This window comes from Aspergillus tubingensis (assembly GCF_013340325.1).
Source record: "Aspergillus tubingensis WU-2223L DNA, scaffold_3, whole genome shotgun sequence".
Lineage (NCBI taxonomy): Eukaryota > Fungi > Ascomycota > Eurotiomycetes > Eurotiales > Aspergillaceae > Aspergillus > Aspergillus tubingensis.
Window position 1 is genome coordinate 1,755,549 of NW_023336277.1, and position 12,921 is coordinate 1,768,469.

General features: G+C 41.7%; 1 protein-coding gene across 1 annotated transcript; it reads left to right on the forward strand.

Annotated features, from left to right (window-relative positions):
* Positions 1–8,866: 8,866 nt before the first annotated feature.
* Positions 8,867–9,678, forward strand: AtWU_01754 (NAD(P)H-dependent flavin oxidoreductase; the record flags this gene model as incomplete). Its single annotated transcript, XM_035496868.1, has 2 exons — positions 8,867–8,902; positions 8,983–9,678. 2 exons carry the CDS (start codon positions 8,867–8,869, stop codon positions 9,676–9,678), a joined length of 732 nt encoding a protein of 243 aa, XP_035352761.1.
* Between the last annotated feature and the right edge of the window lie 3,243 nt (positions 9,679–12,921).

Here is a 12,921-nt window from a genome sequence, read left to right on the forward strand (position 1 = left end):
AACCGCTGTTGTCCTGAAAGCTCCGCTTATAATCATAGCCGCGCTTTTCTGGACTACTGTAAATGTCTTCACCATATATCTGACCCTTCCCCCTAGTCTCTTTGGATCATATCACACCGCCACCCCATGCAGCAGGTGTGGTAGTACTATAGTCCTGTAAAGCAGGCATAGCTCCATTATCTTTGTATCCCATGTTAAGCCCGCTATCCCCTGAAACACATCTAGTATCCCTCCACCTCAGCCAGATCCTTGCGCCTGTGCATAACCATGTCTAACCTAGAGTCAAGTTTGACTCCTAGATACATTCCATGCTCCCTGGAGAGGATCCAGGTGTCTCCTAGCTCAAGCTCCAGCTGGGATCCCCCGTCCCCTGCCTCTTTTAGTAGAGCAGTAATGATAGCCATTATAGGACCTCTGGCCAGCAGACATGCGTCGTCAGCCCATCCCTGGACTGCTATCCCCTCCTGTGTTAATACCCGCTCCAAGAGCCCTGAGTTATAGAACAGGTAAAGGATTAGTAAGAGCGGAGATCCTTGCAGAATCCCATCATACATAGGGGCCATCTCCGCCGTATCTCTAGCAGGCGGGTCCGGATAATACAGTTATTCAGGAAGTTCCTTGCCCAGGGGAAGAGCCCCCCAGGTAGTACTTCTGCAGATTAAGCAATAATCTCTCCTTGGAGATATTGTCATAGACACCCGAGATATCTAATAGTAGCAGGCTAGCTACCTGTCCCTTAGCCCAGGCCCGGTGTATTTTCTCCACCAGAACCAGAAGCACATGATTAATCAACACCCCCTTTCTCCCCCCGAAATGTTTTTTTGGGAGCAGGTTGTGCACGTGTGCTAGATACCCTATTATCTTAGCTATTATTAACTTCAGCACCTTCACTAAGGTGTTTAGAAGAGCAATTAAGCGGTAGGATATCAGGGCCGAGTAGTCGTCTTTGTCTGGCTTGTGCAGGAACCGCAGTAACCAAGCACTGGAAGTAAGATAATGTATTCCCGAGCTAGAGACAAGCATCAAACAGGCCTCTGGTAGAGATATGGATTCCAGATACTCACGGCCCATCAAGTCCGCGAGATCCGCCGCCGGGAAAACAGGGAAGAGCATCTCCTGAAAAGAGCCACCTTCCCTTCTGGATCCTCGACCCACTCATCACTCCTCCTAAGGCGCGGCGTGACCTTGAAGTCCTCCTCCCCTCTATATTTTATCCAGCCGGCCATGTTCTGTAGGCCTTTAATATCCTTTGTTACCTCCTCCACCCAGTCCTGGTGGCCCTCTCATAGCGCTTTCTTAATCAGATATCCTTTCCCGTTCCACACCCTCTTGTACTCCGCTCATCTCTCCTCTACCAGATATCCCGGGGCCTTCTGATACGCTTTCCTCGCCCAGCAGGCCTCTTTATCACCAGTTTATTACTCCGTTGGGTTGGCCCATGGGGTTATCCACACCATATAATTCCTGCTAAAACACCTCATGGTCCACCTCGACACATCAATCCTTTAGTATACAAACATACAGCCCCTGGCCACCCCCATTGCCTCCGGGTGCTTACCCTGGACATATTCAAGTCTTGGGTCAGGATAGTAGGCCTCTGTACCTCTTCCCCAGCAGACATTAATACCCTCTTGGGTTTTCTCCTTCCCCACTTTCTCCAGTATTCCTCCTGGGCCTCCTCCTGTTCCCCCGCTTCCCCGGAAATGGGCTCTGTCGCTCCCGGATCTACCTCGGAGCCCGAGTCTCTCCAGGTATCCCTGTTACTGCCAATGGGATCTTCCTGCTCCCCAGGATAGATAACCGCCGCCTCAAGGGGGAGTTCACTATTGGCAATCAGGCAGTATTTCCAGTAGATTTATGACATGTCCACCTGGCAGCCTCAACCCACTGACACTGACATTTATTCTCCGAGCAGAAACAGCTCCATGCCATGTGCTTCCCCTTACACAGCATGCATTTAGAATCACCGTCCCTAGTCACGCATACCTTTGACTTGTGCGCGCCCGCGCAGTAGCCACAGGATATTTCATTCAAGCACTGTGTACCCGCTGTAGCAGGAGATGCAAGGCATGCTCACAGGAGTAGCCTCACCAGCCAGCAATGTAGAGTTCTAGAAACAACCTATATTCCTTCACTAAGTGGCTGACTCAGGCTGCGATAACAGCTTCACGCGCCTTATCGGTGGTGCTTAGCAAGATTATCAGACAATAACTCTTAGAATCTAATAATCACTCTTTCCTGGCTTCCTTAGTATCACTGCCATCAACAAGCGGAAGTGTTGGAAAGTGGAAGTGGAAGGTCTCCAGGCGGCCTTCTTCCACCTTTCAGGCATCATCCGGCACGGAACATGTACAGGGCAGATCCCATATTAAAAATTATGGTTGACTTAAGCCTCCTTATACATCCCAGAAGGCAAGCAGCCAGTGGAAGTACTGCATGACAAACTTGCTCGAGTGCTGAGCCACGGACTACAGCTCACGGTTCACCGTGTTAGCGCGGAGATGCACACCCATATACTGCTTGACATTATCCAGAAAGTCTCCGCCAGAATCTTCTCCGGGGCACGCTAGACTAATATCTGCATCACACTGAAGATTGGCTCCTCCATCTGCTAAAGAGCATAGCGGATTCTGGATCAGCCCGTGGAATCCAGAGAATAGTCAACTTTAAACTTGCAGTCCAAGACATACCTCCCAGGGGCCGTATTCGCTGTGATCCTCACCCTTCGGGTACTCGCCCCGGAGCATCTAGCTCGCGTAGACAGGGCTACCTGTGCTGGGAAGTCTGCTAGATAATACTAGTAAGATAGGTACCACGGAGGCTCTTTTGAGAGAAAGGTTACCAAGAGAGCCAGTACATACAAGGGATGTTCGAGGTAGGTTTCATAGCAGGGCCGCTGATGACAGGGAGGATAAGGAGAGATCATGAAAAATTAGTTCTGGCTGGGGAACAAGGCATAGTAGGCGTGGTAGACATTATTGGTCCTAAGGGGCAGCGTATATATTATCTACTCTAGAACACATGTCAGCTCGGTAAATCATGTCTCCGAGGATGGTTAGGCGTTGGCTATTTATTGGAAGAAGACTCTAACCCTCATACAAATTAAGGAAGAGTAGGTGAAAAATAATTAAAGACAAAGTAAAGCTACTCAATCCCCCTTAAATAACTAAATCTATTTATCAAGAGTCACCCTTTATCAGACGCACCTCAAGCTCGGTGGCTGCCCACCGAATATATTGAAGTACCCGAAGCCATAATATATAGTCTTTGATATTGATCAAGACATTTTCCTTGACAGTTCTCCCTCATTTCCTACTACCACCCTTACCACCTTTCTTCACAGTTCTCACTCACTTCCTGCTGTCATCCTCGCGACCTTCGACAGGACTTTCACCTTCAAAGCAGGTAACAGAATTATCAGCATTATCCCTAGACAAAGCCTCCACCTTAACATTAAGGGGGTCTGCAATATCCCAGTATAGTTCACTTGCTGCCAACCATGCCAGGTCTATATTTGAGAAAGATCCCTAGCACTGCTCAAGGACCAGCGCAATATATAAATAATCCTGCAAAGATAACTTCTCATTACAGAATATGCTCCTGTAGCGGGCTTGTAAAGCAGTAGTAGTAATTATTATATTAAGATACAGACTGATATAAAAGTTACCTCCAGCAGTCAGTGAGTCTTCAGGGATGAACACAGTATGTGGGCAGCCTGGTAGCATAATACTTCTTAAATTAGCCTAACACTATATATAAGCCTAACAATAGGGTACAACTCACAGAAGATCACCAGGCTCAATAATAATACACATCCATCCTCCTTCATAGTGCTCTGGAAATTGACTTCCTCCTGTTACAAGTCAGTAGACAGCCAAATTGAGATCACTAGGTATATACCAGACTTTACAGCCGTAAATACCAATAATCCAAGTTAATTGGCCCGCAGTATCAACATAGATCGGGAAGACCGAGTTTCAGCCAGATAGAAGAAGGAACTCTCGCCCTGGAGACATTACTGTATTATTTAGCATGGACTTGGACACCGATCCTCGCTTGCATAAATATGCTGTTCCTAGCAGATCTGCTTGGCGCACAGGCACGGGGACACAAGGAAGAAAAACATTCTTCATATCAAGAAAGTTCAACGCCGAGCAAGTTGTTGGAGATAAATTAAAATACTGAGCTATCTCAGCAATTTATTTTTCTTTGGGCTTTGCTGCATCCTCAAAATAGTCAATTACCTCTAATTTTTGGACATTGATATGTGCGAGAAAAGCAAGGAAGTCAGGTATTAAGGTAGGCATATCACCAGGAAGAGGGTATTAACTGATAAATAATTACCAAAATACGGGTTTCAAGAATAAGTCTTTCAGATTTTTACATAATTCTTCTTCTGATGCTATGCAGATTGGGCCACTTACTAAGTCTAAACACTCCTGCTTTATAGACAAGAGAAAGTCTTGGATACCTTTCACACTTTCACTATCACCTGGGTTGATGTCGATTGATATCGGAGCTGAAGATTTATTAGCTTATAGCCTTGCCTTGATGTCTTAGGGCCTACCTTGCTGCTGACCATTATTAAAACCTGGCATCCTGATGTTTTCCTTTTCTATAGAGAATACTGATAATATTAGTAGTGAAAGTTGAAGAAAAAAAGCCTGGTCACATACAGTTCAAATCTGATTTAGTTCTTCAAGAAACCTTATTCCTTGTATTTTCCCCATCTAGATAATATTAGCCACATTTAAAGCCTTACTATTATGCCTTACTCTTGATTATTTCAACCTTCTTATCGTCCAAGACTTCAAATAGATCACGGGCCCGTTCTTCCTCTTCTTCAAAAATAAGATGGATCTTCATCCAGGTCATGACTGCCAAAATATATTCATTAAATTTTCGAAGATCTGCAATATCAGTGGAGGTAAAACTTCTGGCCACGAGAATCCAGACATATTCACTTAATTCCTGGATCTTTTGAAGGCGACGTCTAATTTTCCTTTTATCAGACATAAGAGACTCGTTGTAGATGTAGAAATATATTTAATAAAAAAATTTTGTATCTTCCAGTGGTACGCCACGGCGATAACTAGTTCGCTGTCAACCTAAGCCATCACAAAAGTGATATAGTGTGAGTGGCATCGGGGCAAGGCTATGTCTTAGTAGATGGGAAGTCGATGGGAAGTTGATGGGAAGTTGATAGGAAGTTGATGGGAAGTCAATGGGAAGTCAATGGGAAGTCAATGGGAAGTCAATGGGAAGTCAATGGGAAGTCGATGGGAAGTCGATGGAAAGTTGATGGAAAGTCAATAGAAATTTAAATTTGCCCAGCGGCACAGGCGCGGGTGCGACCGGGTAAGAAAATCTATTATCAGGAACAGCAGCGTAAGCGCTAAAGAACCTTGACTCCCTTTTCTTGCAGGGGGGTCCAGCGAGGTAGCAGATAAATAGAATCATAAAAGGCTGCTGTTTATAATACCAATATCATTTACTAAATATCAGCTCTTCTTTACTTCACTCTTGAATGCTGCCCACCGAAGTCCTGATTATCTGGAATATCAGGATTAACCTGAGTGTTATAGAGGATCAGATCAACAAAAGAAATCTCCTGTATATGACTTGCACTAGTACCATTCCTTCCTGTTCTTGATATACCTCTTCTTTATGTGCAGGCTCTCGCCTTGAGCAAGAGTATGCAGTCTCGCGGTTCGCATGCACCTGTCGAGGTAGGCTCAATTAAATTTGATATCAAGACTTTGTTGGAAACTTTGGATAATGACAAGATAACTTGTGTAGACTAGAAAATTCTGCTAGGCGGCGCAGAACTCTGATCACAATTTTGGGCCTGTTCTATCCAGAATTTCTTCTTCTCCTGGGATTTTTTAAGTTCTTACTCCAGATCTGCAATGCGGCGGCCCATCCTTTCCACTTGAGAAGTCATTCTAGCACGCAATTTGCGTGCTGCCAGTGTGTTTCTGGCCAGTTTAGCAGTAACAGGATTATCTTTGTCCCATTCTAGTGGAAAAAGAGTCTTTGTCGGCCGAGACAATACTTCTGTCATGTCTCGGCTTCTACCCGTGAAATCAGCATTGTTGAAAGAGCCAGATACTGCAGGTTGTATATAACAAGGACTCTTTTGTTTAGATTAGAACCTAGAATCATCATACATCTCTACTAGATTGTGAGCTAAGAGATCCTGATTCTATTGAGTTGCATGGTAAGATAGAACAGGGCCCTCTTGCATTAAAGCACCCTTATCCTAATACTGACTAGTAATACAGAATATACCGGAATTGATAATAACAGGGCTGACTCCATTCACATATCTGTGTGACTAGGCGGCACTCTCGCTGGCAGAAGTACATAGAATATTTTCAACCGTATAAGGTCTAACATGATATAAATATTAGCTTGCTTTTATATACACTGGGTAAGACAGCACTCAATAGTGTGTTTCCATGTGAGTAACTGAGATTCAAGCATAGAGACCCACATTAAGTTCATTTCCTCGTATTATCAGATAGCTATGATCTCCTGTAGTAGTTACAAATCTTTTTCAGACCAGGCTAAGGATATCACAGGCTGAAGATACTGAGTCCTTACTTCAAACTTGTGAAGATCACAAAGGATGTATTTTAAAATATATCTCGTGTCTAGGAATATCATTTAGCAAAACAGATTAGAAAATAAATATTAGTAGCAAGCTCGAACCTTCTGTTATCTAGACTGGAAATCCCAGGATCAGCGGCCACCACAAGGGTTGGTGATTTGGTTCCCATTCTGGGTTAATCCTTGATATAGACACTTTCACTATCTGTGGTAAAGCCTCCTTACTCAACAGTCCTATCTTACTCTCATAGTATAATGCATATTTCTTTAGATCCTTCAATTCAGAAGAATGAACATAATCCGCTTAATTAACAAGTGGCACATGAAGTAGCATTATTGAGATAGGGATGTTTAGTCCTGCATTAGATCAGATCCAATAAATAGGTAAATCCAATCACTGCCTTACCAAAATGTCCATTCTAATGCCCGATATCAATTTCAAGGACATAGAGAAGGTTCTGCAACAGATCCTTGTCCTGTCTCCAAGTACTTTCCATTTTCTTAATAACGCACATAAATATTGAGTATGTTTCGTCGAAATCAACTGAGCGGATAATATCAGGAAAACTATCATATATTTCTGCTTTAGTTAGCTTATTTTAAATTATATAAAAACAAGAATCAATCACCTTTAGGTGTCTGGTTTATGACCTTGAAATATAGAAATAGTCTTCTGCATGCAGGATCCCATAACTTCCTCAACACCTCCTGGTATATTCTCCCTAGATAATTCTTATCTCTAGCAGACAGTTTTGGGGATAGATCATTTTTAATATAATCATACTGGTATCTGCAGGATGCGGCATTCCTTGAAGAACAGCCTGGAATAGGATAATGCATGGAAATCTGACCAAAGATCAAGCCACATCATTATAAATCAACCAACACCTCCATCTCATCCCTGGTCCATCTAGCGTAGGCTATCGCCAGTAATAGTAAGATCACGCGAGGTGGTGGGACAAAAAAAGAAGAGAATAATAAAGACAGACTCTGAAGGGGTGTTCTTTGTCTTAAATAATAAATTTAAGAGCACTTAACATGACTTGACTAATAATTTTTCCAACCACTAGATGACGCTAACCCATTCGCGTCATGTAGCAGAACCCAGACTGCTGGCCTATTAAGACATGCTGTCTAGACAATCTTCAATCCTGCAAAATCTCTAAGAATCTACCTGGAGGGAAACCGCACGACGCCACTATGGCTTTGAAAAAGGTTTAGGCTATAATAACAAAATTAAAAGAATAAAAAAAAGAGAAATAACTCTACTAGCAGGCCATACATCTATCTTAAACAGTAATCATAATCCTGATCTCCTCTAATACTTTGCACGGAGATTTTTCCTCCTCCGTGCATGGTGAGTCATCTGTCAATAGCCACGTACTGCCTGTTCTTCATGCTGGTAAAGTAAATTAGCAATACCAACATACCCACGATGCAAAGCAATATTAAGCACAGATCAACCATCTGAGCCAACAGAATTAACGTTAGTACGGGGGTCCGCAAGCAGAACCCGGGCCATCTCCATGCTTCCTTCATCCGCAGCACACCAAAGTGCATTCCAGCCGTTGTGGTCAGCAGAGTTCACGTCAACCATATTATCCTTGAAAATCTCCTTCACTACGGCAAGTAAGCCTTTGCGGATAGCTAGTAACAGGGCATTCTCCCCGCGGGATATCCGAACGTTATCCAATCCTCCTTGACGCAAGACAAACAGTGTGATCGAATCTCAACCTACCTGTATTACGGCTAGAAAAGGTAAGTTACAACCCCAGTGACAGGCGATATCAAATCTTGGATCCTGAAGCAGCCTTCAGATCGTGCTAATATAAACACTTTCAATTACTAGTTATAAAAGCGGCCGTTGAGTAGGTAATATTATATTCACATAAATACCCTCCTTTTCAAGAAGCAACCCTACTATTCCGGTAGCTCCGCTCATAACGGCACACATGAGTGGGGTGTAACCACAACAATTCACTATATTTAGATTAATATATTGCTGGGATAGAAGCAGTTCTACCACTTCTTAGTACCCGTTGCTGGCGGCTAAATGGAGAGGAGTATGCATGTATGGGTCTCTTGTGTTAGAATCAAATTCGTTCTCGAGTAACTGCGAGCTGTTAGCGAAGATGTCTTTTAAAATTAAGTTAACTAGAAGATTAGGAATTATAAATAAGTAATCACAAACTACACATACCGCATTGCTAAACATATATTGACTTATCTCCCAGTCCCCGTCATACAAGGCGGCATGCACTGGATAGAATATACTGGGCTTACTACCGCCGTGAGTAATACAGATAGACTCAGAATAGTCTATCTATCCCCAACAACAAACAAGTATATCCAACTCAACAATGCGTTCAGGTCACCATCCTTACTCAACCATCTCCTGCAGATCTCGCACAAGAGATCCGTAAATATCATAATCTGACAAAGAAGCCTTTCAACATTAATATCACCCTGCTCTCTACTCTTATCCCCCTGGACTATGGCACCTACGTGCAGACTATCATCCAGAAAAACATGAAGGTTATCAAGACTGCTGGTAACAACCCAGGACCAATAATCAAACAGCTTAAGCAGGCTGGTGTCATTGTGATTCATAAATATACTACCCTTCACCACGCACACTCCGCCATTAAACTCGGGGTAGATTTCCTCTTCATTAACAGCTTTGAATGTGGTGGTCACGTCAGAGAGCATGATATCACTAGTCTCATCCTACTGGAGCAAGCGAGACAGGAGCTTGGTGTCCCTTTCATCACTTCAAGGGGGTTTATCAATGGATACAGGCTTGCAGCGGCTATGGCACTGGGCACTGAGAATATTAATATAGGCACCCGGTTAATATGCACCGTGGAGTCGTCCATCCATTCAAAAGTCAAGAAGATAATTATAGCAGCCCAGGAAACAGATACAGCACTGGTTATAAGACAGTGGTCTAACACAACTAGGCTATTTGCGAATCGAGTTGCAAAAGCTGCGCTGAGTATAGAGAAGGAGAGTGCAGCTAGTCAATTTAAGAAGATTACACCACTTATAAATAAGAAAAGAAGATAACAGATTTTTTTAAAGAAGGACTTAGAAGCCAGTATAAGATATTTCTTTCTGACATTACCAGTGAACTGTGTAACACTGACTTCTATTTCCTAGATTTAGACTACTAGTCAGGCTGTTAGACTGATTAAAGATATTCTAACCTGTAGTAATTTAATGAAACAGGTAGAGATAGAGACACTCAGCACAGTAAATAGGATCAAATCTAGTTAGATGGAAGAACCAAATAGAAGCAGAATCTAGTATATAATCAGAAAACAGGTCCGACCTTTTTGTGGACAGGGTTTCAGAGAGTATAATTTAAAAATATTGAACTTAGGACTTGTTTAACTAACACACATACAGGGACCTATGCCCACGGGTAAAAGGATTAGGAATCAGATCAGGCATGTGCTCTAATGCCATTCTTCTTTCTATATGAAGACAGTATAACAGTATACATCTTTCAGTTTATATTCTAGACAGATAATCTCTTTGTAATATTAGAAAATATAAATACATGCCCACATAGCAAATATTTATTGGTCAGATTTTGCATATCAGGCAGGGAAGATTAGGATCGCACTTATACACAGAAACTTGGACCAAAAAAATTTAGATATCAACCTGCTGAGATGAAACTGATGGATAACTGGACAGAATAATAAATATATGGAGTTGATTAATAAGTCTGAAGCAGCCGTACGAGCAGCTAAGACAGCTAGGACACGCACACTAGGCTGGGTAAGTAAATACTTAACAAGCCTCCATTAACCTCACACGCCTGGTAGAATCTAACTATTATACAGTTTACTGATCCAATCTGTATTCATACCTCTCTCTCTCTGTTGGTCACAAGATATTGATCAATAGCAGTCCTCGGTACACAGACCAATGCATGGAGCCATTACAGTGACAACTTTCCTCTCTTCTCAGACAAGCAATTAAAATTCATCAAGGATTCAGCCGACTTGTAAGCCTGACCTTACTATAATAAGTTATACAGACAATATCTTTCTCTTTATCCTTACTTTTCTAACCATACCACCGAGCTACAGTTTCTTAATCAATCACTACGGAACGCTCTACACAACCAGCGAAGAGTTTACTCCCGCTCGGAAATTGGACTGGTTTACCGACGATGAGGTTTACAAGTCTGCTAAAAAAACAGGGGGCCCTGATAGAATGGTGGGGTAAGAATAGATATCCACACACAGGTTTAGAGTAATTTTTTTTTCCTTTCATCCCACCCCAATTATTACAGTGGACCAGGCTCAGCTAACATAGAACTCTTTCATAATTACCTAGTACCCTGGGAATTTAAGCACCTGCTCATCTACTACTGGGAGTGGTATGCTCAGCAAAGCAACATGCTAATATTTATATATAAGAACAGATACGCAGTCGAGAACAAGTCGAGTATGTCGCTGGAGGATATAGTAAATAATATCCACCGCCAGGAATACTATAATCTATATATCAAGGTACTGTGTGATACTGTCATTAATAACAGAGTTCATGTTGAAGAATATCACATGTGGAGCTTGCTCAAGTACATACTCCTATCTCATCTACCTCTTTCTCCGCTGTTACTCTGAAAGTTATCTGTTTCTTAGGGAAGTAGATTTAAGAATGACACACTTAATCCATCACCCAAGGCGCTAATCAATACCAAAATATACAGTAACCTGGAATGGAACTGGGGTTTCAGCCCCCGGTTTAGAGTTACATTTATGGACCATGAGAACCAGTTCAAGCGTATCCCTAAAAAGTCCAGGGTGATTATGAAAGCTATCTGGGAGCATATTATAGACAATTAGATAAACAAAAAGCTAAGACCTTTTAATATCATGGAATATACACATATAAAAATTTAGATATAACTTTTGGACTATGGATGCACTAATTAAGCACTTACAGCTCTATCATGCTACGTTTATCTATCATCCTGGATATCTAAGAAATGCACATAATAATAGACACATCTATTTGGCTTTAATTTTATTAGCAGAATTAACTCTATATATAATTATAGCTCTATTAGTAGAAATAAAGTTAATAGCTTTTAGTACTTGATTACTATTCAGAACAGAAGTAATAACTAATATCACAAACTTAGTTAAACAAATTGAAGCATCTCTTAGAATAACATGGTTGCAGAGACATATAATAACTACACCACCCGCGTTGATATGGTTATATCAAGCCGCAAGGAGCATTCTATACTTTCTTTATAAAAGCCGGATTATAATTGCAATACATTATCAAGCACATCCAAAATATCCTCCCACGTCGCCGCGTCCCGCGATAGCCAGTCAACAATAGATTGAGTACCACCCTCAACCTACTCACAAGACTTATCTCCGGATATCTCATTTCCCTGAGTATCCTGGTGATCAGTCCCTGCAACATGGGTGATAATATTATTCAGATTAAACTATCTCTCATTACTTATCTCGATCTCAAGCAGTACATTAATAAGCAAAACACCCTGTTTAGTAATGCGGCTTCGGGATTGGTTCTCCTACAGAAAAATCAAGGCTTTCATAGCAAGGTCTCAGATCTCAGTTTCCTGCCCATCGACCATGTTGGGGGCACCGGTATCATGAGAGAAGATTAGTTCAAAAAGAAGCTAGATAACTGTTATTAAAACATATATATTTATCATCTACATGTTTCGGGCAACAGAAGTATACAGATTATAAGGCAAGAGAAAAAAAACTATTACAAGGCTGCAGCATATTATTAGGAAGCAAGAAAGCTGTTAAAAAATCAATAAGTCAGCCTGTTAACAGTAGGAATATTAGTAAGACATACCTTTATATATACAAACCAGGGGTCTTTGAAGCTAGGTATCTGGAAGTGGCAGTATATTAAATAAAACTACTAAATACTAGTAAGTAACCCTGTGTCTGAAGATTATTTAAGATACATGGCTTACTTTATGCGCTAATGCCAGGAATAGCACCTGGCTCTAATACTAGACCTGCGCCGGGTGTCCGGTCAGAGAGTCTAGTATATTACAGTAGAAACTTAACATCTTATCTATTAGTTCTCTTAGCTTACAGTCAACTTAGAGGACCTCTATATATAGCTTGCATAAGCCGTCCTTAACACTATTAAAATAGCCTTGCTAACACATTTTGTCTTGTGTCTTCTAGATCAGGACTATAACTATTAGAGAAAATATAGACTTAGCTGCTAAGCTCTGTAGTAAGTATAAGATTAACTTACCATAATTAAGAACTATAATATAACTGCCTTGAG